The following is a 27,618-nucleotide window of genomic DNA, read 5'->3' on the forward strand; positions in this document are numbered from 1 at the left end:
CAGTGAAACTCTTAAGAGGAAGGGAACAGACAGTTTGTGATTAAATCCTAATATTTGGTAGGAAATTCCTTTGTCTTTCTGATGAAGTCATTCGCTTGGTTTTGGATCATTGTGTTGCTGCATGATAAAGCGCCTCCACGTCACAAATTGTTGTACTGACTATGTTCAATGCTTGTCCTGTGCCTCTGAATAAATTTCTTTTTCCAGAATTAAAGATGGCAACTCTGGTTTCCACGGCGATTTAATCCTTTTCTAACTAAAGATACAGTCTTCACAGGTAAAACAGACTGGTTATTTAGAACAATTCACTGTTTCAGCCTTTAGTCTCACAGGGCACACCTGAAAACAGCTGTCAGTCACAGGCTCTAATACTTGTGCTCCAGTTGGACCGGCACAGTGGAAAATGTTTAAGAACACAAGTAAGAATAAATAAAAACTTTTTTTGGTAAAATCAATTCAATATACTTTTCTTCTAACACGCAAACAAACAACTAAATCTAAACACAAATCTACTCATTGTGATGTTGCTGAACAAATTTTGTTAAAGCACTGCCTCAGGCCACCTGACTGTCAAACCTTCAGAGGATCACATACTCACTAATTTTACCAGAGGCCTGCACAGATGAAGTAGACAGAACCATTCAGAATGAACTATGTGCAGTTTTAAAATCAACAGTCACAACCGCCTCACAGCTAGGTCACAGGTTTGAATCCACCTGCCGGCTGTGACCATGCTAGGTTTTCTCCCACACTCCTCAGACATCCATGTTAGGTTCACTGGTGACAATGTGAGTGTGAATCGTTATTTGCCTGTCTGTGTTGAGACGGACTGGAGACCTGTCCTGGGTGGAAAAATCTATTCTAATATTTGCTGAAATGCCCATCATGTGCATTAAGAGTAAACAATGTTTAATACAAATTTTATTTTTAACACATTTCAGCTTTTTCTCTGGAACTCTTAATGTGGGCTGGACCCCAGCACCCCCTATGGACCCATTGCCACTGTTTTGCTCACTTCTGATGAAAAAAAAAAGTTTTATGTTGTTAAACCCTCAAATAAAAGCTGAACTTCTGTCTCACATTTATCTTTTGATCTTTAACTCAAATGTTCTCAGTGAACAGCAAAAACAAGTTTTTTAAGGAGTTTATTCGTTGTTTGACCAGTGGTGACAGGACGAAGGACCTCTACAAAACAGACACATGACATTTCTGGTTCTGGACACTGGAGGAGTCATCTTTTCAACCTAACACAAACATCTGACAGTTGCAGGACCTTGAATTCTATGAGATGCAAAGAGGAAAAGCTGAAGTTTGGACATTTAATTTGTCTTTTTGAACCTGAATGTATGTTCTTTTAACAAACTGCTCCATAAAAATTCACTGAAGTTGGGAGAAGTCTTCCTCCAGACTAATGTGGACAGGTGTCCTGTTGGTGACATAGAGGTGATTTTTATCCAAATGTTTGCAGAGTGTTTTCTCTCTGATCAACTGTCAACAGATTCACTGTCAGCACCTGAAGTCTCTGGGCTCAGCTCCTGTTTGCATGTGGCCTCTGGTTTCTCTGTGGAATTATAGCTTTATTGTGTAACATCTTATCTCCAGGTGACACGTTTGTCTCTAGGTGTGTTTTTTACTCGTGGTCTTGGGATAAACGTGTCCCTATGGTTTGGACCCAGTTTCGTACCTTATTTACAGGTGTGCATGTCATTCATGCTCTCACAGCGCCGGCAGCTGACGAAGCAGCACCACACGAACTTGCACTCGCAGCGCTGGACGTGTCTCACCACGTGTGTGTTGTACCCTCGGCCGCAGCACAGCAAGTTGCAGCCGTCCGGGCCGCTCGAGGTGCGGTTGCAGCTGCGTCCTCTGGTGCCGGCGATGCCCCGCCGCCGGTCCGCCACGCAGTAATTTGGAGACTTGTTGAGGAAAATGAGCTGGTGTTTGTCCACGGGGGGCCGCTGCTGGTCCTTCCTCCTGGTCTTCCTCTTTGAGCGGTCCGACACCTGGACGCTGCGCTCGTAGCGCTCCTTCAGGTAAACGCCAACTCGCTCGAACGCCGCCATCGTCCTCCAGCACGTCTTCACCGCGCAGGAACCGGAGACACCGTGACAGCGACAGTCTGTCGACATCGTCCTGTCGATCGCCTGAGGGTCAGAGGGAAGAGATGCTGGTTAACAACAGGCTGAACCTGGGGCAACAAAGCTGGAAGACTCAAGGTTTGTCCTGAAACTAAAAACCCTGTAGATCACCGCTCTGGGCCCGTCTCACCTGTCGCCCGGCCTCGCTGTTGTGCTCGTTCATGGTGACCAGCGTGTACCCCCCAGTAGTCGTGGACGTGTTTTTGACACTGCTGTCCATGAACCTACGGCTGAACCAGGTCCCGTACTGGATATGATCCGAGCAGCCGCCCCAGTGCCAGCCCTCCGCCGAAGAGTGGCCGCCCCGCAGCCGCGCGTCGCAGCCGCACTCCGTCATGTTGCCCAGACTACAGGAGCGCGTCACGGCGTGGACCAGACCCGCGGCCATCACAGCGTAGATAAACGCCGTCTCTTTGGTACCTAATGAACAGGACGGAGAGGGGTCATTGTTACGTCATCAAGTGCATGTTCTAGATGGACAACTCAAAGATCCCCGAGAAGAACCCCGTTTAGGACCTAAAAGTCCCAGTCATAAATTCACGTATCTCACCTGCAGATTTTCACTGAATGAAACACGTCCACCATTTAACTTTATTTATTTTACTCATCTCACAGTACTTCACTATCTGAAACAGACACTAAGATACATTAGGGACAGACTCCTGTAATATGATCCCTTTTCATTTCTTCTTTAGGAATCTCACTGTTGACGATATTCAACAACTTCATTGATGCCATGGGGAAATTGTGTTGTCTTGTTACAGCTGCTCTCAACATGAAAAGTAGATAAAGAAAAAAAAAAACTTCCACCACACCAAGAAAACAAACAATTACAAGTACAAACTACTGATCAATTAGAAAGATAAAACCCAGCTAGAGGAGTAAACAAATAAATAAAAACATTACCGTGTCCATTTGGACCATTTAGTCCCCCTACTTTTTATAGAAGGGGTGGGGGGGTTGAACAGTTTATTGGAACAGTAAGAAAAATCAATTTACCTACTCAGTGTTTCTTTCTCTAAAACTGAAGTGAATTTACCCGTTTCAAATATTTAAACTAAATCTAATCGAGGTCTCTTAGAGTTGACATTTTTTAAATCCTTGTTTTTATTAATATATATACATTATTAAATATTTTTTTTTAATCTGTTTGGGTTAAGCGGTAAGAAATAAAAGACATTAATTTTTCATAAATGCAAAATTAACTTTTAAAAAGGTAAACGTTAATGCGTTTGATTCCATTAATCCATGTTTGCATAAGCTGTTGTACACCTAAATCAGCTGGTTTCTGAGCCTGAACAAAAGATAAAAACAACTTAAAGTCAATGTTCATGGATTTGTTAATATTTAAACTTACTATGCTAACTTTCCCTTAAAGTAGGTGGAAATTTGTAAGCCCTTGATCTTTGTGTCTCTGGGCAAGACACGCTACCACCCGACAGCCCATTCCCCTCCCCAGCTGTGTAGTGCCGGTCCAAGCCCCGTAAAAACAGTGCCAAATCAACATGCGGACAATGATCCGCTGTGGCGACCCTGAACTCACGGGATAAACCCAAAGGACGAAAAAAAAAAAAAAAAGATTAATCTGCACCTCTCTGGACTCAGGTAAAGTACAGGTACAGGCTCAGTCTCTCACCGCTCGTAAGCTCGTATCCGAACACGGTCCGGTCCTCCTTAGTGGAGCAGTTCCACCTCTCGTGTCTGAACTGATTCTGACACTCGGACACTGCCAGTCGGGCTCCGCTCTGGACCCTGGGCAGCACGAACGGCTTCTTCCGGCACAGCTCGCGCTGTCTGGGACTCAGAGGCAGGTCAGCGCAGCCCAGCTGTTCTGGGACTAGGGTCGGACTCACAGCCAGCCACCTGCGGGGAAAGAAACACGGGCCGTTACTGGGAACTGCACGGGCTTTCGAATGACACGTGAACAAACTGTAATCAGAACCACTCCAGAACCAAAGGCCGCAAGTTTAAATCTAACTGCATCAGCACTGCCTGGTCGGTCCTAGAGTCTGGACGGGCTGCGGCTGCTTACAGACTCGGATCCGCCGCTCATGTCATGTCATCAAAGAGTCGTTTTATTTTTTCTAGGTCGGAGTCTGGACCGAACCGAACCTGACCCTGAAACCAGCGCCCTCCGATAGAGATCCCACAGCCCACTGGATACAGCTGGATCCCCGGGGACTCGTGGGGATTCTGGATTGAGTTCCCTAAAGTTTTAACGTTTATACTGGTTCAGTTTGCTCCCACAAGCCCAGAGATTCCGAGGATAAACGAACAAAAGGAGTCGTTTTGGTGCAAAGAATTAAAGAGCGGGTTCGGTTGCAGCCGCAGGAGCTGCAGGTGACTCTTCACTTTGTGATTTTTCTACGTAAGTTTGTGTTTGTGTCAGTGGACCAAGGATGTTGCCTAAGAACCTCTGGCTGTAAACCGTCTCTTTAAACACAGTAAAAAACGTGATTTTGTTTACTGTGCGTGTCAGATCTAACACACGAGGATTAAAAAATGGACTACGGCCTTCCAAATGTTGCTTTGGTAAAAGAGTTCTGTTTTGTTCAGGCTCGGACCGGGGTCCAGCAGCGGGTACTCACATCCAGCTGGCTCTGCAGCAGAGCGGGCACACGGAGACCAGCAGCAGAGTCAGCGCGCACATGTGTCGGACTCTACAGCCACGTCTCTCCATGACCTCCACGTCCATCAGAGCCGGCGGTCTGCGCTCTCGGTGTGTCCATCTGCAGGAGTCCGGATCATAGCAACACCCAGTCTCTGTGCAGTAATAAACCTCGGACGTCGGTGTCGGTGCTGAGATGCTAGAAATTCTTCCTGCAGTAGTTTGATCTGTTTACTCTGCAGGAGAAAAAGCAGGACAGAGCTCAGTCTGGAAGGATCCTCATTGGACCAGCTCTGGATTCATATTCAGCAGCTGACGTCAGAGGTGGACTGCGATTGGACGGAAGGATCAGCGACTGTCACTGCTGAGCTAAGTAAAGACGACACCAATGAAAACTTACATTTTTAATAGAGTTCGTTTCAATTTCAGCCTGATCCGAATGTGATGTCACAGTCCCGTCAAGGAGTGCAGGTGTGCTGCACTTTATCATTCTGATCCTAATCCAAGATTTAATGTAAAATTGAGCAAAAGCAGGTTTAGTCCATTTCTATAAGGAAAACTACAGAGTACTGCATTAATCTTCTTTATTGTTAAATGAAGTTTTGTGTAAAGGAAAATCTAAATAAAAAACATTATTTTGAAAAATATTTTTAACAGTTTGACAAGTTAAAAAATGAAAAGAAATTCCAGAGTCTCCAACCACACCAATACATCAAACTACAGATTCCACAAAGTCTGTTGTCAGTTTAAAGAAGAAAAGTTGGTCAAATTCCCCTGACTACAAGCTCATCATGATTTTCAAGTTCAAAGATGGAAAATGGAAAAACAATCTTTACAGCTTAACACTTCAGGTGATGGCGGGTAATACTTCTGTACATAACTGGGCTATGATGTAGATAATAAAACAACTACAGTAATATCATGGTAATTATTAGTTACTATATCAACAACATATTACCACAGTCACATTGTTTTTACAGAAATATTACCCCATATAACTATATGACCAAAATATTAAACTGTCAGCATTTATTACCTTGATATTACCACAAATTTAGCTTATTTCCCAAAATTTACCCCAATATTTCCAAACTAATTACTGAGCTGTAAAGTGCTCCCAAAAAAATAACGTACTGAAATATATAGACACAATTAATGTAGATAGAAAATAGTTTTTGAATAGAAAAGTGAGATTATAAAGTGAGATGATGTCTGAAACAAATTTGTTGATTTCATGATAACTGATGACATAAACTGTGTTCGTGTCTTTCTGCTTAAATCTTTGAAAACTGAGAAAGATTCATAACATTCATATAAATAATCATATTCTAATTTGCAGCATGTAAACAGCATTTAAAGGCACAATAAACTTCTGTAGAAAAATATAGAAATATAAGCAGAGAATTGAAGACATTTTCTTCATGTGAAGAACTATCAAATCTTTGGCTGAATATTCTAATATATACAAAATAAATTCATTTACTGAGGTATGACAAGTACATACATATAAATATATAGGAGGGAATTTGGTCTGAGACAGAGCAGAAAGAAATTAGCCAAATTAACGGATACCGTTCATCTAATACTCATCAGAAACTAGTTAGTACATATGGTAAACAGCTTAATAAGAATCACAAACTAAATTCTATTAAAAAGCCTGTAATGGTGGAAACCTGCCAGCAGCAGTTTACTTGTTTTCAAGTAGTCTGTACACATAAGAAAGTCCTTAGTATGAGGAAGACAAGAAAGTAGGTTGTACGCATTACAAATGAGTTAGCCAACTACCTGGAACTTGCTGGTGAACAAAAGAAAATAGCTGTTATACTAGCTGGGGGTAATACACATTGAATACTAGTAAGGAAAAAGACACTATGCTAGTAAATAAATGTGTAAACTAGCTGGTGAAAATTAATTAGCAAGCACATTAGTTAATTTTATTTTGTGTACAACTACTCAATTCTATATAAATACTAGTTAGTGGGGATATTAAGATCATTCATTTACCAATTCAGAAGTAGCTAGTTCATCTGCTAGATGTGTTAGTATACATGATAAACCAGTCAGTACAAACTAGGGACTAGTTAGTATGCATCATAAACTAGTTGGTACAAGACAGAAAACTGTATGAATTGTACAATAGTTAGTATATGTCAGAAACTACACATCACAGGCTAGTTAGTACATATTAGAGATTAGTTAGTACGCATCATAAAGTAGCTGGTACTAGCGGTATATTAGTTTGTATGTCATAAATTAATAAGTACCCATACTAGTTAGATTAGACTAGTAAATGTTATAAAATTGTATGTATATATATCATAAACTAAAGGGCAAACCTTGTAGATTAGTAAGTAAATGTCAGAGACTAGTTAGTACACATCACCATGTGTTTGTATGCACATGGAACTAATTAATACAATTGTGATGTGCAGAAGAGAAAGTGATGCAGAATTTCTCATGCACATAATACAATTATTTGGTGTTTGTAGTAAAATCTGCATGTGTTCATGTAAAATTGGCACATATACATAAGTAAAAAAATTTATTTTGGGTTAGTTTGTAAACGAGGATGACGTTTTGGCTGTTGTGGACATAGAAACTAGATTCATGTTAAATACTGAAAACTGCTTTTTTTCCTGTTTTGTTGAAAATGAAAATCCTTATGTTGTGACCCTGACAGAGAAGAATCACACCTGTGTGTCATCCTAAAAAAGTAAATTTGAAGCATTTCAATAACATCTTTTTTTTTTCCTTTTTCTCACTTAGTTCTTACTGATTTCTCTATCATCATCGTCTTGCTGTCGTCTCGACTCCTGCAGCAGGTGAATGAAATAGGTGAGTCTTCCTCCAGGACTCACCTGATACTGCCACACTCACTCGGCTGTTTAGTTTCTAGTTTTGGGACACAGGCGGCTCAGCAGGATCTCAGAGTACACCTGGTTTACTGGTCCTTTTACATGATAGGTTGCGGGGCTAGACCTAGCGTCCTGTTCCATGTCCTGCACAGCTGATTGGCTGCTGGATCCTGGTCCGGTTCTGGTTAATCTGATTTTGTTTGTGATGGACAAGGTGTTGTCCGGGATTCTGGATGACCCAATTTTCTCCACCTGTGAGACAGAAGAGACAGAGTTTAGTCAATTAGTCTTATCCGGAGCACATTTGTGACAGAGTCTGTCTTTAATGGTATCCTGGCTGGGGCATCTTTCTCACTCTCATAGCCTCTCTACCGGTCTGCCACAGGGCTCAGTTCTTGGTCCTCTTCTCTTCAATCTATACCTTATCCCTAGGTGCCATCATTCATTCACATGGTCTTTCCTGTCACTGCTACGATGATGACACACAGGTCTTCCTTTCCTTTCCACCGGAATTAGACTCCACTGTCTCATCACGCATTTCTTCCTGTCTCTCAGACATCTCAGCCTGGATGAGTGAGAGACATCTTCAACTCAACCTCTCCAAGACCGAAGTCCTTGTCTTCCCAGCCAGACCTTCGACACAACACAACATCAGCATCAACATGGGATCTACAGTGATTGTCCCCACTAAATCGGCCAAATAATCTGGGGGTCATCATCAATGACCAACTGAGCTTTAAGGACCACATCTCCTCAGTCTCTAGGGTGTGCAGATTTGCTCTCTACAACATCAGGAAGATCAGACCCTACATCACGAAATATACAACCCAACTCATTGTACAGGCGCTGGTCACATCTCGTCTTGATTACTGCAACGCTTTGTTGATGGGTTTACCGGTATCCTTGCAGATGATCCAAAATGCAGTAGATCGCCTCATTTTTAATCAGCCAAAAAAGACCCATGTCACACCACTCTTTAGATCTCTGCACTGGCTTCCTGTAGCTGCTCGCATCAGGTTCAAAGCTCTGTCTCTTGCTCACAAGGTGGTTAACTCGACAGCTCCCGCTTACCTCAACTTACTCATTCAAGTGTACAATCCTTCCCACCTGCTGTGGTCTGCCAACGAATGACGTCTGGTGGTCCCAGCACCGCACAGAAGACACCAAGCAAAACTTTTCAGCGCAATGATCCCGCAATGGTGGAACGAGCTACCAAACTCCACACGCTCAGCAAACTCACTCCCAATATTCAAAAAACTCTTCCGCATCTTCCTATGCACTTAAATCTCTAAAAAAAATTAAATAAAAATTCCTTTCTGCTCTTTCTCGCACTTGAATCTCGTGAACTGTTAACAATTTTTTGATAGGACTTTGCTTTGGTGTTTTCTCCTTGACTTAGATTTTTGCTCCCCTTGTACCTCAATTGTAAGTCGCTTTGGGTAAAAGCGTCTGCTAAATGATTAAATGTAAATGTTAATGTGCACGGTGCACTATGTCACCCTGAGGACTGATGTCTCAATAAAGTCATATTACCTCGTGAAAGTGACAGGCACATCGTCCCTGCAGGAACTCTTTGTATCGACCCAGCGTGATGCTGAATGTGTCGATCACCTCATACCCATGATTCTTTGCTGTGCCGATGATGTTGCTGTTCTCTCTGTACAGATCTTGGACCTCTCTCTGGAAAAAAAGTAGCGTATTAGCATCATACCGATCTGACTCCACCGACATTAGACGCTTCAGTAAACAAGAGTAAACTGGGACCTACCAGGCCAAGAGATCTGATCCCATCTACAGGAAGGTGGAAACCCATCCCCAAAGATTTTACCACCACCAGAATGTTACTGAGAGACTCCCTGAGGAGGAGCAAAGGGGGAGGAGGAGAGGGGGAGGGGGGACCACAAAGTTTCATTTGTTGTGTCAATTTATTTTAGTTCAATTGAATTTATTTAAATGTAATTTTTAGGCATGTCAGAAATAGGTCTCTTATCTTCATGTTCGTCTTTTTTATGTTCAATGTATGAAACTGAAGATTCAATCAAATTTTGAGTTTGAAAAGTCACGATAGCGAACAAACAAAAAAGGATAAAAATTGAAAGAAAGTGCGTCAAATTTAACAATGAAAATGTTTAAAAAATTAAATGTCATTTAAGTCAAAATACACAAAATAGCTCTAAATAGTATTAGATTGATGAGATGTCCTGTACCTGTCCAGGACCTCTCGGACCGTCCTTAGGTGATCAGTGTTGAGCCACTGGACCCCTCCCACCACTAACACAGTCAGGTTAGAGTTCACCAGAGGTCGTGACCTTTAGGGACAGGAACAGGTCAACATACAGCTACACAGTGACACGACCTCTAACACACACACAAACACAGTATAATCTTTTCCCACCTTTACCTTGATCCACCACAGTGCTCACTTTCCTTCTTTCACCTGATGTCTCTTACCTATTGAGCAGCTGAAGCAGCGCCTGCTTGAACATTGGCCGCTGCTTCTTCTTCAACCAGAACTGGGGGTAGTACGAGTATCCGACCTGAGTCCGGCCCCCATTCAGGTTTCTGTAAACCAGTGTGTCGTGAGCTTTCCCCCAGTCATGCAGACTAGAGTTGACTCGCTCCATCAGGAAGTACATCATCCCACGGTTGGTCGAGTCGCCGATAAACAGCACCTGAGCAGGGATAATCAACATGTGAGTCACCATCAGGTACTGAATGAAGCTGAGAGAAGGTCCACCTATGGTCCAGTTATTTTATAACCGAGTCTGGATTTCAGAGGGTGAAAGATCCCCTAAGCTGTGATCTGACAACCTCACCTTCCTGTCCATCATACAGTCCTGCAGCTGGGGACGGTCCACTAACTGATGGTAACAACCGTCTGGTTGCCAGGCAACCTCCCTCCAATCACACGTCCTGTTGTCAGAACAGCTGAGACAGGGAACCACCCACCGACCTGACAGGTGAGAGACAGAGACAGGTGAGACTAACAATTAGTGTGTCACTGCAGCTGAGAGGAAGTGATGCCAGACCTGGTGCGTGTCCTGAGCTGCAGGTCTGAAGTAGACTCTGAGACCTGATGAAAGGCTGGAGACCACATTCCTGACCCGGCTGAACCAGCAGACCACAGTCCTGAAACACAGGTAGGGGAGAGAGTTTAGTTTCGTCTGGAGGTTTATCCACCTTTGTGCTGCTGCTTTGTGGTTTGGATTCAGAAACTGTGACTGAGCAGCAGGTCTGTCACAAGCTGATCAAGTTTAAATTGACAAAAGGACCTCATGTCCACGTCTGCAGAAAATGTAAGTGAGGACGCATAAAAGAGAAGACTTCCGGTGCCCAGACCTCATGCTGCCATCAAGCATCAAAAGAACACACAAACACACTTCAAAGTTTTCAATTTATCTTTCTTTTGCTCATCTTCTAATAACCTGTGGTGAGCTTTAGGTTTTCTAAACTTCACTGGAGAACTGATGTGGGGGCGACTCTAGCTCAGTTCGTAAGTGAGGGTCAGTGGTTTGATCCCCGGTCCCGGCTATATGTCGAAGTGTCTCTGGGCAAGACACTGAACCCCTAACAGCCCATTCCCATCCCCAGCTGTGCAGTGCCAGTCCAAGCCCGGTAGAAATTGGGGAGGGTTGCGTCAGGAAGGGCACCTGGCGTAAAAACTGTGCCAAATCAACATGGGGACAATGATCCGCTGTGGCGACCCTGAACTCACAGAATAAGCCAAAAGGACAAACAAATAAATAAACTGGAGAACTGAAGATCTGTGCTTTTCTCCTTTAACTTCTTGTCCCTTCAGGAACCGAAGCCACTGTCATCTCCTCGTCGACCGATTAACCTGCGCACAGTGAAAAGAGATGTCTGCACGTATAAATTGTGGGGGGCCAAGACTTTGCAACAAGATGGATGAAAATCACAGCATGAGCTCAGGTTTAAGCTCAGGGGAGTTCAGGACAGAATAGTGTTCAAGGAAAGAAAGTCACCAATAAACCTCTTCCGCTTTATTTTCACTTCCTCTGCTCCTTATTTCCCTCTGATATCTTCCTCTGTTCCATTCCAAAGCTGCTTCTTCTTGTCCTTTGTGTCACAGATTTCTCCTCCAAGTCAGAGGTCAAATAAACCCAACCAGCTCAGCTCTGAGGCCCTGTGAGAGCCGCCACGTCTGGCCCGACTTCAGAGCCTCCACCCTCACACACACACACGCGCACACACACTTCTTTTTGTGCTGCAGGTTTCGTCAGGCTGGCGTCACATACTGCACGGCAGCCTCACAGCTCACAACAAAGTGCAACAAGAAAACTTAACAGGGATTTTCTTGTTCATACCTCAGCTCAGTGTAAACGCTCAAACAGATGGGAGGCTGGTCTGAGATTACCCAGGAAAACACACCAAACACGCTACTGCCGCCGCTTTTCATCCAGCAAGTCTGAGAGCCATTGCTGCATGCTCAACCCAATTGCGTCTATACAGAAGGGGTCTAGATTCGTCTGCACCACAAATGCAACACTTCCAGAGAAGGTGCCGGTACAGTACTGTAACTATACTCAATTACTGCATAAAGTCAATTATCAGAAGTTGAAGGACAGATTAGTTTACAGGCAGAGCTGTGTTTTAGAGTGGTTCATAACATCAGGGTGAGGCCCCTCCAAAGGTCCAGCTTAAGTCATGAGGGGATTACTGGTCTGGGGCCAGTTTGGGGTCTGTAGTGTTCTGCCCCAGTTAGGATTATGAGTCAGAAAATCTAATTAAGTTTAGATGCTGAAAAATACTGACAGTGTTGGACTTTAGATTGCAACCCTACTAATAAAACGTATTTTTATTTCTTGTTTTAAACTCATAGTAATCAAAAACCAGAAGCAATGATTAAATTATTATTATTATTATTATTATTATTATCATCATCACTTGTTTAACAAGTTTGTAGCAAAGATTCATGATGACAGATTAACACAAGCTGTACCTGAATAAACTGCAGAATTCATGGATCAATGTTTACAAATTATTTTTATGGATGCAACAATTAAACATTTATCAAATAAACTATGAAGCGAAAATAATAACTGAGATATCCTTAAAAGGACTTTTTTGGCACAAGCTCAATGACACTTTAATTTATGTGTTCATTTAGCAGGTTTCACCAAGGAAACAAATACATTTATATTTACCTTTTTAGGTTTATATTTTACATATCGGAAAAAAAACCTAAAGATCTATTTTCTGACAATTCAATGTTTGCTGATTTTTGCAGTTTAATTTTAGTTTTATATTAATTATTTAGTGTCCTTTATTTAGTTTCATTTTATGTTTATTAGAGTGAGAAACGATTTCTTGCTATTGTCACAGTTTATTTCTGAAATATTTCTGATAAATAAAGCGGGAATCATAATAAAGTCAAACACACCAAGCTAAAGCAAAAAACATGATCAAAATTATCAAAATATCAATAAACTGTGGATTATTGATTATATTAATTAGGATCTCTGTTGTACTTCAGCATTATTAACGTTTTTAGACTTTTAGAAAAATAAAAATAACCCACTAACAGAAAACAGCCTGAAAATTATCATTTAGATAAAAGTGAAAAGTAAAAACTGTTTGTGAGCTGAGAGAGTGCCCCCTCCCCCTCAGAGTCCAAACTGACTGATTCTGAGTAATAATCCAGACCAACAGAATTATCAGAATCTGTTGTTTGCTTTTATGGACCCAGAGTCAGAGAGAAGAGAATCAGGAATCCACAGCTCAGACAAAGAATATTTCAGAGTTAAACACTGATCTGGTTTCAGTAATGTGACCGAGATGAAAATGAGACCTCCCTAACAAAAACTAAAAGGTGTCTAATAACACTGGAACGTTGGGAATCTCCTCTTCAGGATCAGAGAGCTTTATAAAGCTTGTGTCACCTGTTCCTGCTCAGAGCATAAACGTTTTTCTGTGTCTACTGACACAGAAATTTGTCTCCTCACAATGTATACTGACTTGTGAGGAGGTTATTTATTTGTGTTGGAGAGAAAATTTTCAAAAAGGGAAAAAGAAAAGTAAAAGGTCAGAAGAAATGGTTAAAGAACATAGAAAAATATATCTTTGGATTAAAGTTGAACATTAATCTGTAAAAGTTAAAGCATTCTCACTTTTTGTGAAATCAAAAATCTTATACAGAAAAAAAAACAAAACAATTTTCACATCTTTTAAAATCCCCAAACAGTTGGAGGAGAGTTCCCCACTGGTGAATTAATGTGAGGGGAATTTGCATAATGTGCACAAAGTATAAATACATTAGACAATAAAGATGCTTTCTGTGATTTTCTTTAAATACAGAACTTCACAGAGTTGATCCCACGATGATGTTCTGTCTCAGGCATTCTTTTACTTTAATCTACGATTTTAAGTTATGTTAAAGTGATAAATCATCACGAGCATCTGTGACACAGACAGTTTTCACTCTGACTCATCTTCTGTGTGGGATGATCAGAAACAGACTGAATGTCTACACATTTTTATTCTGACACATGGACACACGAGGTCAAAGGTCAGAGAATCAGCGCCAAACATTTTGTTCTGATTAACAGAGGAATGAGAAGCAGCAGCTAAAAGACTTCAGATGAGCTTCGACTTCCAGGAGGTAAAATAATCAGAACGGTTCGGTCCAAATTTATTTCTTAACTAAGAAATAGTAACTAAGAACATTTACTCAGGTACTATACTTAAGGAAAGTACTACCCTTTTTGAAAATTTAATGGAAAATTTTTATTTTTTAGTACTTTATTGCTTTCCTCTGCTCCATGTATCTAAGCTTTAGTTGAACCAGAATTTGCTGAACTAACATATACTGATGACACACAGCAGTGTTTCAGGACACAAAGAGGTAAAATCCCCTCCACTTTCAGGTCCACACGGGTTCTTTGGTGTAACACTGATCTTTATCCCTAATTTTTATGCAGTCAGAATTTTGTTTGCAGTTTACAGCACAAATGTTAAAGTAATATTTTAAAAAGTGTTATTCCTCTACTTTATAGTTTAACCAGAGTTAAGAATTTAAAGTTGTACTTCTACTTATGATGGATGCATCTGACGTAAAAACTGCCAAATCAACGTAGCGACCCCTGAAGGTACAAGAAGAAAGCCTTTGATCTTTGATTCTCACTTAAACCAAACCACTCCGATTTTGACTGTTTAGGACAAAACAACAGTGTAAAATGGCAGTCATTTTAGTACCTGTTGCAAAAATTGGTGAAACAGATGCCGGCCTTCCAATGTGGGGGCACCGTTTTAGCAAGAATCTTGTTGTTGGAATGAGAACAGGCACAAATGATCTCTGTGACTTGATGTTTAATCCTCCAGGATCAGCGCTCGGCAGTGGTGGTACTGTACCCTTCACACTCATGTGACATACACACACAGGCCCAAAAAACATTTTTCCCAGACAATCACTGGAAAAAGAGCCACTATATAATGCTAAATGAATTTTAACTGGGCCTCATAACAAACTCTTTTTATTATCATCAGAATTTGATTAACTTGGTCTAATTTTGTTTGGAAATTCTAGATGAGCTGAAGGACTAATTTATTTTATTCTTGATTCATGTGAAACAAATAGGCTCAGGTAGAGGAGATTGCTGTGAGGCTGCCCTATGGACCCAATCTGGGATCAGGCTGCAGTCTGGAAGAACTTTTCCCGGTGAGAGTGAACGTTATGTTTTGATCAGATATCCAGTTATTATAATGCATCCATCGCATTCTCTCTTAACTGTAGAAACCGACTCTGACATCACTTCCTGGGTAGCTCAGCAGCCAATATGAAAACAAGTGAAGGTCTACCTGGACAAAGCTGCAGGTCACGTGATCTCCGAACATGGGCAGACTGGGCCGGCTGTCACGGTAAATATGGAAGGTGTAGATTGTCATGACAACGGGGTCCGGCTCAGCATTGTCCGTCACCAATATGCTGATCCTGCTGTTACCAAGGCCGACCGGGTAATTCGCCATCCTAGGGATGGAGGGGGAGTGTCGTTAGTTACCTGAACCTGGAGGTCAAGGGTCATGGGTCAGGGTCCAGGCCGTGGTCTTACCTAGGTCCTCGATGGTCATCCAGGTGGACCCTGCAGGCCAAGCTGAGGGGCTCTGGTCTGATCCGAACAGTCAACGTGTCAAAGGTCACCTCAGCACGATACTCCTTCACCCGGGGACTAAAGGGTGGAGTCAGGGAAAGAGGGGGGTCGGTGTAGATCTGTTTGAGGTAGGGGTCCACACAGGGACCTGAAAAAGAAAAATACATTATACATGCTGTTTATATGCCCCAATACATCCTGGGAGCGCATAGAAACAGGTCAGCAAAGAGTCGAGATTTTTGCTGTTTTTATCTTCAGGTCGAGCAAAATCGAGTTACACTCATTTTTGAGCTTCAGAAACTGGCCTTTTCAATATAAGCTTTTGTTTTCAAGCTGAGTGTCGAGGTGACTTGTCTGACCTTTGACTATATCCTGGGAAAACACCACAGTTGCATCCCGATTAGTCGGTTCTTTTGTCTTGTCATTTCTGTGGACAACATGAAAAACAGAATTCCAGTCTGGAATTAAACTTTTTCAGTTCTCTTATTATTGTAGCTTTCCCCAGTCATTGGTGTGCTACAGTATAACCAGGTATATGTATGGATGATTAAGAATTAGATAAAGCTTTGGTAGATCACTCACATGATCAAATCTAAAAAGTAATGAGATGTGGAGCTAAAATGATGAGTAGAATCTTTATTAAAATTCAATAATATATGAATACAGTCATAACCTGTAGCTGCTGTTTCTCTGCAACTCGTAGTAATGACTGATCCGGAGCAGGAGATCAGAAATGTTCTGAGCATGGGAGGAGGAGGAAGAGGAGGTAGAGGTGGAGGAGAGATAAAGCTGCACAGAACAAATATTATCACATTAGCAGGAATCAAACGAAGACGATGTCCACACTACTGCAGCTAAAAGGTGTGAACACGTTACTTTATCTGTTCAAGCATAATCCACTGAAAACTGGAAAACAGATTTTTATAGATTCATGTCTTTCTCACTGACTCAAGTTAAAAATATATCTGTGACTTGAGGCCAAATTTTTCTGCGGTGTAAAACAAAATATTCTAAAAGCTTGAGTTTTTGCAGCAGGTAGAGATTAGCTCTGACAACTGAAACTGACTGGATCATATTTACTTGTGGTTTTAGGTGACAGTACTTGTACAAATACTGCAGTTCTGTATGAGAGGATGTGATATGGCTACCTTGATGATGATCTTACCCCTTGAAAAGGTGACGGCATCTTCATCTGTTGCTGAAACTGAAGCAGGAGGAGAAACTGGTCTTCTGACAAACAGACACTGTGTGTCCCTCTGCAGCCCCCATACTGACAACACACAGATTAATAAAAAAGTACACATGCTTTTAAAGGAAACAACATGTAAAACTTGGTGAATAAACACTGTCCTGCTGCAGTCACAGATAAAACAGCTCCACAGTCAAAAGTTGATTTGAATTTAGTTTCTCTGGATCATACCTTTTTTATTGCAGGATTTCTACAAAATAATATGCGAGTACTTTTGACATGGGAATGTGGTTGATTAAAACACTGACTTGTTTATTTATCTGATTCTGCTGAGGACTCACCTGTCTCCCCTCTATCTCTGAGGACAGGTGTGTTTGTGGCATCAGGGTAAAGCGAAGCATGTCTTCCAGGATCAGGTCTTTGGTGATCTGTCCATCAAACATGTCCTGGCTCTGAGCAGAAAAGGTTAAACCAGTATCCACCTGAGGGGCAGAGTGACAGATCAGCTACTGAGGATGCACTGACCTCTGCTGGACGCTCACATGAACTGACTCAGGCATTTACCTAAGGCTGATCTGAAGGTTTATTAGGGCTATTCTAAAAAAAAAAAAAAAAAACAAAAGGAAAAGAAAACAGGGAGAAAAAGAAAAAAGAAAGACAGTGGGAAGTAAAGGAAAAAAGACGGCAGCCTTCAGTTTTATGAATGTGTCTGTCCTCCTGTAATTATAATTTTTTTGTCCTTTTGGCTTTTCCGTATGTTCAGGGTCGCCACAATATCTGCCGGGTTTGGAACCGGGGGATGGGCTATTGGGGGTTCAGTGTCTTCCCTAGGGACACTTCGACATGTGGTTGGGAAAAAGCGCCTGCTAAATGACTAAATGTAAACTGCGGGGCACGAACCTCCGACACTATGGTCAGTAGGCGGCCACTCTACTAACTGCCCCAATGACTCCTGTAATGATGTTAATAAAGTTTATTATAAAGGTTATTGGATCATTAGATCTTCTTCACTGACCACAGGTCGGCCTAGACTCACCCACAGAGATGAGACAACAGACTCTTTATTCTGGTTAAATGAACCAATTGCAGTAATCACCGACTCCTCATGACGAGAGGACGAGAGAATGAACTCAACAGAGAAGAAGGGAAGATAACAAAAGGTTAAGACTTAAAGGAGGTAGAGGGAAGAAAAGAACAGCAGATCTAGGGAAAAAAAGAGTAAAAAAAGGAACTTATGAAATTAACAAAAAATAAAGGTACAGCAAAGTAAACAAAGAAATATTTAAAGGAAACAAAATGCTGAAAGAAAGAAAAAATGAAAGAAAAGGAGTTGGGGGGGAGAAGTGAGGAAGGAGAAGGTAAAGAAGACAAGGAAAGAAAATTAAAATTCATGAAGCAGACATTTTAGCTGAAGCTGAAGAGTCCAGTATAAAAGCAGGCTTTTATTTTGAAGAGTGAAAGATGAGGGATGACCAGCAGGTGTCTCTTTTGCTGCTGCTGAGCATCCTGTCAGTTGCTAAAGTTGTCTGCAGTCTTCATGTCTGCAGGGAGTAGAGACATAAAAGAGCAATGTGTCTGGTTTACCTGGATGATAACAGGTGTGGTGGAGCCACTGAACAGCAGAGTGAAGGTGAGCAGCTGGTAGCACAGCACACACCTGGAACACACATCATCAATCAATCAATCACAGAAATCAGTGTTTCTGCTATTCACTATGGTGAAAGTTAAAGATTTAGAGAATTTAACTCTAAAAACATTTAAACTACTGCTGTGAATAGGCTCATTCCACCTTAACTTCACCACTTTGGTCTTCTCCTGATGAAATTCTTTTGAGAGATTTGTCTGAAGCTGGTTCTAAATGTATCTGGAAATGTTGTCATAGCAACAAGTCCTTAAACCAGAACCTGCTGGATGAGGACACTTCAGTGTGAAGCTGTTACCTGTGGAGAGTTTGTTTCCACTGTTTGGTCGACGTTGCTGCCTGCAGCACTTCCGCTATCACCTTCTTCGTCTGCCCCAAAGCCTTTTGGGAGTTTGTTGGTCCGAGCTGCTGCAGCAGGAAGTCCCTGAACTGAGGGAGAGGAGGCGTTAACACACAGGACCATCACACACTGCAAGTTCCAAGACGGTGAAATATCAGCAGGAAGCAGCAGAACAAAGACAGGAAGCTGAGTTTTGGCACAGAAACAGGAAGAACAGGACTGTATCAATTGTGACTGAAATACACAGGTACAACACCTGCAGGAAACCACAGAAGAAGAAGGTGTCACTACTGCAGCAGTTCACCTTTGGGTTTTTTCGCCACCAGCCTCACCTGTGATTCAAACTTGAAACCTGCCTAAACCTATTCAACAGGTGTTTTACCTTTGTGGGTCGTCCCTTCAGCTCTTGATTGGTGGTCACCACGCTGATGTCATGAAGGAATGATGTCAGAGGTTTGGCTGAAGTCACCAGGACAAAAACATTTACCATGGCAACCACACCAGGTGAGTGACTGTGAGACAGAAGCAGGTAAACAGTGATGTGTACACTGAGTGCGGTTCATTCTCCTGACAGGTGATCAGACAGAAACTCACCTGTCCTGAGGAATCTGCAGCATGTGATTGGTCAATCCACAGGAATATGGCTTCATGGGTAAATCTGGTCATTATAGAACAGGTACACATGAAAACACCAGAGTTTTTCCTTGGCCGTTTTCTTTTTTTAAACTGATTCTTCACTCACTTGTCAGGTGTAACTGAGTATAGAAGTTACAGAGTCCTCCACCTGCATCAGAGAATGCCTCCATTAGCCCAGGAATCAGGTTCACCTGAGGACGCAGATGAAGACAAGAGAGTCTTGGGTGAATCCGGTTATATTTGTTCAGCCTGTGATTAGCTGTAAGGTGTGGACAGGTGAATCTCACCATCTGATGACGCTGCAGTTGAGAGAAGGAGATTCTTCTTAGACAGCTCCTCTCTGAACTACTGAGACACAGCAACAAGCTCCATCCCCCCAGACCTGTGCAGACAGACAGGAAGTCACACCTGTAACTGTGGACAAACAGACAAGAAGCCACACCTGTAACCCCAAAGAAATGCACAGGAGTCATACCTGTAACAGCAGAGAAACAGACAAGAAGTCACACTTATCCCACCTTAGTTCCCAGTCCTCCAGGTTCTGGTTTTCAAAAAAGCTGCTGCTCAGTGACAGCAGGACTTGTTTAAAGTTCTTGAAGACAATTCATGGATTCATCAGGTCTGACAACTCACCTGGCAGGACCAATGATCCAAACATGATGACACCTGTATCTTGTCTAAATCCTGGTGCATTTCCACCTTGAGATAGAATAAAGAAGCCTTTCAGATGAGACGTGAAATGTCTTCAAGGATTTAAATCAGTCCAGTTTCACTAAACAAGTCACTTTAAAACTGACGTAAGCATTATTTCCCGAAGATTGGCAGGAGATGGAGGTGGGAGACAGGTTTCGATCTTGGTTTGTGTGAGGGGAATCTCAAGCCTGAATGATTTAACACAAGCTTTTACTATCTGAACTTAACTTCTGTTGTACCTATGGTGATTTACTCACCGTCATCATGTAGAGATGACTGATGCTGCTGGACCACAGGGGGTGAAATGAGAAGGGACTAAAACTATAGTCTACAGCTCCACACAAGCAGGAAAGAATTCTTCTGGTTTTTATAACCTTGTTGGTTGTATGATTAGCAGAGAATTTTAGAAGGAGGCAGAAAAGGACGTGATAGTGTTTATTTTGACCAGTGAACCAATTGCCAACAAGAAGCCACGTGGGTTCGGTGCATCTGCAGATCACCAAGTTTCACATTTTGAGAGGCTTGCTCCAGCCAAGATCATGTAAATGTGGAAATCTGTGTGGGGATTCTTAAAAGTAAACCTTAGTACAGCAAACGCAACAATGAAATAAAGTCTTCACAATAAAAAAGATTTGTTAATTCTCAGAAAAGCCTGGTTCACTCTGCTGTGAGTCCACTTGGTTCAATGTGGCTCTGGACCTCGGAAAATCGTCTCCTCTCTCATAAACACCAGATGTTTGGACTCAGCCCAAGAGTTGATTGATGTGTTAAAGTTTTTGGTGTGGATGCTTTCCGGTTTACGTCTGCACACATTTGATTTGGTAAACACAAAACTCCTGTAAAGATGCAGAGGAGGAAGCTTAGGATACAGATGCATTGGTTTGGTTTGACAGATGTGAGGGTTTACAGAGTTAAAGAATGAAGGGAGGGGAAAACAGGAAGTTTCTGTCCAAATAAATCGTCGGAGCAGAAACAGTGGAACCACGTGGACGTAATTATGAACAGGAAGTGTTTTGTTTTCAGTTTTCAGGCAGAAATTTTCATTTGAAGTTTAGCTGTAATCCTGAATAAAACTTATTTTTACAGAGCTCAGAACTGGTCTCAGCAGAAAACAGTATAATTCTTTAACACAGATTTAGGTTATTCTACTGAAATATAAGGACTAATTTCCTCAGTGTCCAAACCCCTCCATTAAGACAAATTTGTTCTGAGACTCATGGAGATTCTGATCTGAGGTCTCAGACAGAAAATGTAATTTGGCTCCTGCCAGGAACCTGCTGTGAGTATCTGATCAGATCAGACTGATGCATTTACTGAAACCACTCACTGATTTTTAGCTCCAGCAATGGTCACTAACTGACCCGCTCATTCCAGCTCTGGACACAAAGAGACTTCTTTCTAGACCACAACGTGTTGCATATTTAACCAATGAGCCACGACTTACCAAGATTTGAAACAGGCGCAGCATAGCTCAGAAATTAAATTTTAACAACTTTATTGATCCCTTTGGTGAAGCAGTGGAAATGGACGGTGTAGCTGCTGGAGAAAGTTGTGCTGAAGTGAACAAGTCACTCCACCGATTCTGAGATTAGCCGCTCAACCTCAGACCCAGAGGTGTTGGTCAGGGGGACACATTTAGGGTCAATGTTAGATCTAAAAGCTCAGGAACAGGCAGACATAAGAGCAGGACAATGGTTCTGCCAACTCTGAGGACTTGGGATCTAATGCAATCATGAACCAACACCTATAGCTGTTGTAAAAGGCTTCATCATCAACAAACAGCTTTTTAAATCTTAAAAACTACATGTAGATGTCCTCGATCAGACATGGACCTCTGCTGTCTATGTTGCATAATATATTGGACCAAGGAGACAGAATTATGGGGTGTCCAGTCTGGTCCGATCACACAGAAGAGCACCTCTGACACAGACTGCTGAAACATTTAATGCTGGTGAAGATCCACAGGAGTATTAATGTTGTGCCTGATCAGTGTACTGAACCCCCACCCTCCTCTCTCAGGTTATGCATTTACCCTGGTTTGTTCTGAGGAAACTGCTGGTCTCAGCGTATGTGGACATCTGGACCTCGTAGTTCATCTGCTGCAATACCTGCTGGTACAGCTGGACCTCGGTGTCTGAAACCTGATGTCGACCCCTCAGGACCACAGCCCGCCGATGCCGGGAGGGGTTCTGTGACCACACCTGGAGCTGAGAAGACAAAGAGGAAACCCAGTGCATTTTTATTCAGACAAAGAAGTTTTTACTGCAGTAATCCCACATCCCTGTTACTTTAGTTTAGTACACAGGAAATAATTTAAGTAAGAAGGCACTGAGTGACTGATCAGTTACTTCTAGAGCTATATCACTATTTTACTTAAAAGGACACAATTATAATCAACAAAATATATTTCAAATATCACATAGCAGCTGTTGGCACCAATTTTGTTTAAAATCCTGTTTGTTCATATAACACCACTATGATTTGGTGAAATGATCCTTTAACTAAACTGCAGTATTTTCGGTTCTTGGCAGAAAACATTAAACTGAGTCATAGAAAGGATTGTTTTCAAACCGCAGCATTGAAGTTTAAATTTAACCTGATTCTACAGCAACTACAGCAAGTTAACCTGCAAGGGTAAATAGTGAAGGGTCTGCATGAAAGAGGCCTCCTGCTGTTTACAACAAGTGAAACAAAGTGTGGAGAAGTCTGAGTTCTACAGTTTAAATCACGCACTCAATTCCATTTTCTTTACCGTTTTAACTTCCGGAAGTAATCTGATTACTCTGAATCCATGTATACATGCAGATCAGTAATCAGATCTGTATACATGGAATCACAGTTATCACATTACTTTCAGAAGTTCAAACAGGAGACAAAATGGAATTCAGAGCCATCGTGTCTCCAAAGAGGGCAGTCAGTGGAAATAAAAGCCGAACCTGGGACAACAGGGACCGGTTCAGTTACAGGTCTGCGAGGTCCTGCTGAGACGCTGAGACTGAGCAGTTGAACTGTGTCCACACAGACGATAAGGAGGTCTCATTCCACTGACTAACGAAGCGGAACAAAATATCATCACATGAGCCGAACCCACTGATCACATGACCCAAAACACATTGGGTACATCCCAGCTCTCCTGCAGCGCCAGAGAGGGTCCCACTCTAAATATGTTGCTAATGGTCCCGGTTTACTGCCCAAAATGACATTGGCATAAATTCTGATCTGATGATCAGATACTTCTGAAGGATCCTCTGTAAACTTTTTCAGCCTGGAGTCCAACTGTGGAGGATGCAGAGGGCTGTAAAAATAACCCCTTCAGTTCTCTTTCCAGCAGTAAATAGTGGGAGGTGAAGACAGAAACCAGAGAGGTGAACAGCTGATAGCTGACAACTTATTTATGCTACGACAACACGAAGCAACCATAAAGAATCTGCTCTTTTGCTTCAAATCTCTTTCTGAACTGATGATCATTAAATAATTTTAACATCCTACTCATTATTTCACTCAGATTACTCATATATAAGTTGGCTGATGCATTCACATCACAGCTGGACCATCAAACCCACAACAAACCATATCTGATTTTTTCACACAAGCACATTTTTAAAAAAAGATTTAGTCAGTTCTTCAAGTTTGAATGTTGTACTGTGCCTGCCATCATGGAGAAGTGAAGGCGGTGAATTTCTCTGATGGAACAGATGAGGGATAAACTAGTTTCATCACAGTTTATCAGCAGCTGGAAACTCAAAGAACTGTTCAGAACTGGTCTGACGTTCCAAATTGGTTATGATCCCACCGACACTGGATGATAGCTTGAGACCTGCAGGCTGAGCGACTGGTTACCCCGACAACAACCCTGCACACTGAGCCACCAACACCATCCTCCTCAATTCACAATGCTGAGTACTACTGCTCCACCCCTGAGTTTTTCCAGTTACTGTTTCCAAATTGTTAAACTTCACAATCCTGCAGGAACATTGTTCACGAGTCATTTCACTTTACAGACCTGAAGTACTTTTACCCCCACGATCCTTAAATCTTAAAGATGAGGAACAAATTAGTGAATGTGGGTGTTACACTTAAAACATTGTGGAAAGATTCTTTGTTACTGAAAAGTCCTGTGTACTTCTTACACTACTGCTAATGTCCTTCGTTTTACACACGAGAAGCTGAGCAGGGACGACGTGAAGCAGAGGTGGATTCTTGAGTTGATTGTGTTTCTAGTGCGTCATCTTATTGTTGTTATTCTTGTTTACACTGGGCTCACATTGTCCATGCACACATGTGGAGCTAACTTGGACTCTTCTATAATTAACTATGTCACGAGGATTAGAAGAGTGCCTATCAAAATAGGTAGGCCCTAAATGCTCCTCTGAACAGTGGCTCCTCATAGTGACAACATCCCAAGTTAAACATGGTGGTCGAACTCAACTGACAGAATAAATCAGTGTTTATTCAAGTGAAAACTGTATAAACTTGTCCCTCCATTTCCTTTCTTTCACATGAATCGAGTCTGCTCTTTGTCTTCAGTCTGAAGATGCTGACAACTGACAGACTCAGGACAGCAGGCTTTTACTGGTGTAATAAAACAAAACAAACAAACCACAGAGCTCAGTAAAACCCTACAAGATTAACAGCTGCCAGTTCACACGTCAGGAACTGGATCCTCAGCTCATTAATGACACAAACATTTAGATCAGGACATAGACACCCAGAGTGTGAGTCTGATTGGTCCATACAGCTGTCAGTCATCCTGTGTGGAAAATAAAACCCTGGTGCACACTGAGCCCCTCAGAACCTAAAAATAATGCAACAATAGGGCAGAAGGAGCCTTGACCCAGTAGGCATGATTGTTCCTTTTATCTGCTACTGGCAAAGCTTAAAACACACAAAACCCCCTTAAAAAATCTGTTACTTTAAGACAACAGGCATAAATATCAATTTCACAGTTTGTACAGCATTTATCAGATGAGTTGTGTGTGGTTCAACTGAGAAATATCAGTGCCTCTGGATATTTACTTTTAATAAAGATTTGTGTCCATCTCATACACCTTGCTGTAGGGAGTTTAAAAAAAAAAAAGATCCTAAAGGTTCAGTAAATCATAATTGAATTTATCAGTAAGTTCACTGACGTCTGAAGTGCTCAGGTCATTTTGCTCATAACCAAACTGATGAGCCTCCATGATTAAGTGTATCAGGGATGAATTAAATGTCAGATAAAATTACTGATTCCACAATAATCTGACAAAGGATTTTAATTTGCAGATAGCTTTAAAATGTTGTAACTGGGAGCTACAGCAGTTTGTCCATTACATGTTTTTGGCCTTAAAGTTTATCAAATATAAGCTTTTGTGCCAAATTTATGGATGGCTCTTCAGAGGTCTGAACTTTAAAATGCTTTGATCTGAGTCAAAAGTTTCAACATGACAACACCTGCTTTATCACACAACTTGTAGGAGTAACTGTATATATATATATATATATATATATATATATATATATATAAAAAAACACAGAAGTAAACGGACTCTGGAGTAGCAGTCTTTTACATCAGAAGCAAAACACACCTGAGAGCAGGGAAACTCACCTGATTGCGTAAAGACTCCAGACTGGAAATCAACACTCTGGTCTCCTCCATCTGGACGACTGACGACTTCCTGCTGCGAACATCTTTGACGGCCGGCTGTCCGGACCGGAGCCGGTTCCGGACCACCATCAAAGTTTGGTAGAAGAGACACACCGCCACCCCGAGCAGCAGCGGGCCGGAGAAGGAACTTCGGCGGAGGATCATCCCGGTGTCCCTCAGGAGGGGTCGTGCGGCTGAAGCCAGTAGGCACCGCATGAGAGGAAGGGGGCTTCACTTCACATCCCCGCGGTGTGTCTCTGTCCTGCAGACTTTAAGTTTGAAAAGTTTCCACCGAAACATTAATGAAACGGGACCGTTCACAAACTTTTTTCGATGGATGAACTCGTGTTTTACTTAATAACTTCTACCGAACCGAACAACAAACACTGTTAAAGTTTGGCGATCCCCTAATATTCTCCACACAACCTGTCATTCGGGTCGGAAACATTTATGCCGAATTTAGTAGTGGACCAGAGAGAATCTGACGCAGAAGGAACTTCGGTGAACTGATCCAAACAGCAGGAGCAGCCAGAAGATCTCTCTCCTTTCCGCTCCGGTGAGATCCTCTGGGTTTGAACTTCACCACATGATCCTTCAAAGGAAAACACTTCTCTTGGATTATTCCCCAGCTGTGCTAATCTAGAGTACGCAACACATCCAATTCTGCCTCTTCCCTTTTCCCCTAGTCTGAGCAGAAACGCCAATGTCCTGTCAGCTGATGAAAACTCCAAGTCAAACTAAATTGACGAAGGCGCCGTTAGAAATGTGATTAAAGTTTTCAAGGAATCAGTTAAACTGAGCAACGGCAGCATTTCTGGTAAAACCTCGAGTGTAAATTTGTGGAAACACGCAGTTTGGCGGCGTCAATAAGAAGTTAAAACAACAGACGCCGCGGTGGAGTCTGGCAGGCCAACAGACGCCGCGGTGGAGTCTGGCAGGCGGACCATCTGTTTTGAGTTAAAACCAACAGGACAAGAAAAAAGAAGCCACGGTAGTCGGGTTTCCAATCCGTCCTCCACCAGATTAAATTGGACTGTTCACCAAGCCTTCCTTCCTAGATTCTACACGACTTCCAGTTTTTCCCCTTGGAGGAGTCCGGACTGTAAAACTGTGCTGCAGCAGCTCTGTAGGAGGTCAGCACCTTCTCACCCTCCTCCCTCGCTCCTGCAGAAACACCCCGAGTTATTTTGGGAGTGTGTGTGTGTGTGTGTGTTTGTGTGTGTGTGTGTGTTAGCTTAAACGCATTTTCAACCCTGTGACAATCTCATTTACAAACTTCCAATAAGGACATTGACAGATTAGACCTGATGCTTGATTCCGTATTTCAGCAGATAAACTTAAAAGGCCTTTATTCGAAGTTGAGTTTGCAGTAACCCTAACCGTTCTACGGGAAAGGGGAAAACTGCTGAATGTTAAAAGACCAAATCCTCTCAAGCAAGGCTACTTTTTAGTTTTAGAGTTGCCAGCCCCTTCACATGGTCTTCATTACCCTCGTTTTATATAACCACATTTTTTTCCCTCATCCTCCAGTATATTTAAAAAAAAAAAAAAAAAAAACAGACAAAAAACAAGAACACTGTAGCACCAAGACAAGTTTAAATAACTTCCCAACCTTTTTAACCTCTGTGAACCATCTGGATCTAACAGTGTCCACTGCAAGTTTTATTACCAATTAATGTACAGATAAATAATGATTAAAAGACAATTAAAAAAAACACAATTTCTTGGCATTCAGTGACTGCATTACCAGTTAATATCATAGTCCTGAATGACTCTGTCTTTGTTATTG

General features: G+C 42.0%; 3 protein-coding genes and 1 long non-coding RNA gene across 8 annotated transcripts in view; 1 reads left to right on the plus strand and 3 right to left on the minus strand.

Annotated features, from left to right (window-relative positions):
* stab2 (stabilin 2) overlaps nt 1-1,825 on the minus strand; it is a 42,009-nt gene extending 40,184 nt beyond the window's left edge. For all 3 annotated transcript variants that reach the window (XM_067490873.1, XM_067490872.1, XM_067490871.1), the window contains exon 1: nt 1,685-1,825. In XM_067490873.1, coding sequence (XP_067346974.1) covers nt 1,685-1,708 — 24 coding nt within the window. In that variant the 5' untranslated portion in view covers nt 1,709-1,825. The remainder of the gene's footprint in view (nt 1-1,684) is intronic.
* On the minus strand, nt 1,121-7,551 carry wnt16 (wingless-type MMTV integration site family, member 16). Its single transcript, XM_067490881.1, has 6 exons — nt 7,509-7,551; nt 5,147-5,243; nt 4,727-4,982; nt 3,775-4,001; nt 2,269-2,558; nt 1,121-2,144 (listed from the first exon to the last, which is right to left on the minus strand). The coding sequence occupies exons 3-6, from the start codon at nt 4,831-4,833 to the stop codon at nt 1,686-1,688; spliced, it is 1,083 nt and encodes a 360-aa protein (XP_067346982.1). The 5' UTR covers nt 4,834-4,982; nt 5,147-5,243; nt 7,509-7,551; the 3' UTR covers nt 1,121-1,685.
* On the minus strand, nt 5,316-26,771 carry cped1 (cadherin-like and PC-esterase domain containing 1). Of its 3 annotated transcripts, none has more exons than XM_067490877.1 (22): nt 25,791-26,771; nt 22,239-22,413; nt 20,147-20,212; nt 19,801-19,895; nt 19,620-19,704; nt 19,472-19,535; nt 19,260-19,389; nt 18,836-18,966; nt 18,480-18,552; nt 17,237-17,377; nt 16,872-16,976; nt 16,380-16,444; nt 16,066-16,133; nt 15,668-15,854; nt 15,417-15,585; nt 10,631-10,730; nt 10,418-10,554; nt 10,053-10,273; nt 9,809-9,910; nt 9,370-9,457; nt 9,135-9,281; nt 5,316-7,853 (listed from the first exon to the last, which is right to left on the minus strand). In XM_067490877.1, exons 1-22 carry the CDS (start codon nt 26,043-26,045, stop codon nt 7,632-7,634), a joined length of 2,826 nt encoding a protein of 941 aa, XP_067346978.1. In that variant the 5' UTR covers nt 26,046-26,771; the 3' UTR covers nt 5,316-7,631. The 3 variants fall into 3 exon arrangements, with proteins under 3 accessions (XP_067346978.1, XP_067346976.1, XP_067346979.1); XM_067490875.1 differs by having other exon boundaries at nt 16,380-16,495; XM_067490878.1 differs by lacking the exon at nt 20,147-20,212 and having other exon boundaries at nt 16,380-16,495.
* On the plus strand, nt 26,598-27,403 carry LOC137106872 (uncharacterized). Its single transcript, XR_010912032.1, has 2 exons — nt 26,598-26,737; nt 26,768-27,403. It is a non-coding gene; the product is annotated as an uncharacterized lncRNA (long non-coding RNA).
* The last annotated feature ends 215 nt before the right edge of the window (nt 27,404-27,618 follow it).

This window comes from Channa argus, chromosome 21 (genome assembly GCF_033026475.1).
Source record: "Channa argus isolate prfri chromosome 21, Channa argus male v1.0, whole genome shotgun sequence".
Taxonomy (NCBI): Eukaryota; Metazoa; Chordata; class Actinopteri; order Anabantiformes; family Channidae; genus Channa; species Channa argus.

Coding starts and splice junctions, on each gene's coding strand:
- wnt16 (XM_067490881.1), bottom strand. CDS start 4,833: ATGGACGTGGAGGTCATGGAGAGACGTGGCTGTAGAGTCCGACACATG. Junction 4,002..4,726: donor TGCTGCAGAGCCAGCTGGAT/GTGAGTACCCGC, acceptor CTTTCCCCGCAG/GTGGCTGGCTGTGAGTCCGA. Junction 2,559..3,774: donor CGGATACGAGCTTACGAGCG/GTGAGAGACTGA, acceptor CCTGTTCATTAG/GTACCAAAGAGACGGCGTTT.
- cped1 (XM_067490875.1), bottom strand. CDS start 26,045: ATGCGGTGCCTACTGGCTTCAGCCGCACGACCCCTCCTGAGGGACACC. Junction 15,855..16,065: donor TTCCCAGGATATAGTCAAAG/GTCAGACAAGTC, acceptor TTTCTTTTTCAG/GTCCCTGTGTGGACCCCTAC. Junction 9,458..9,808: donor GTCCGAGAGGTCCTGGACAG/GTACAGGACATC, acceptor GCTCCTCCTCAG/GGAGTCTCTCAGTAACATTC.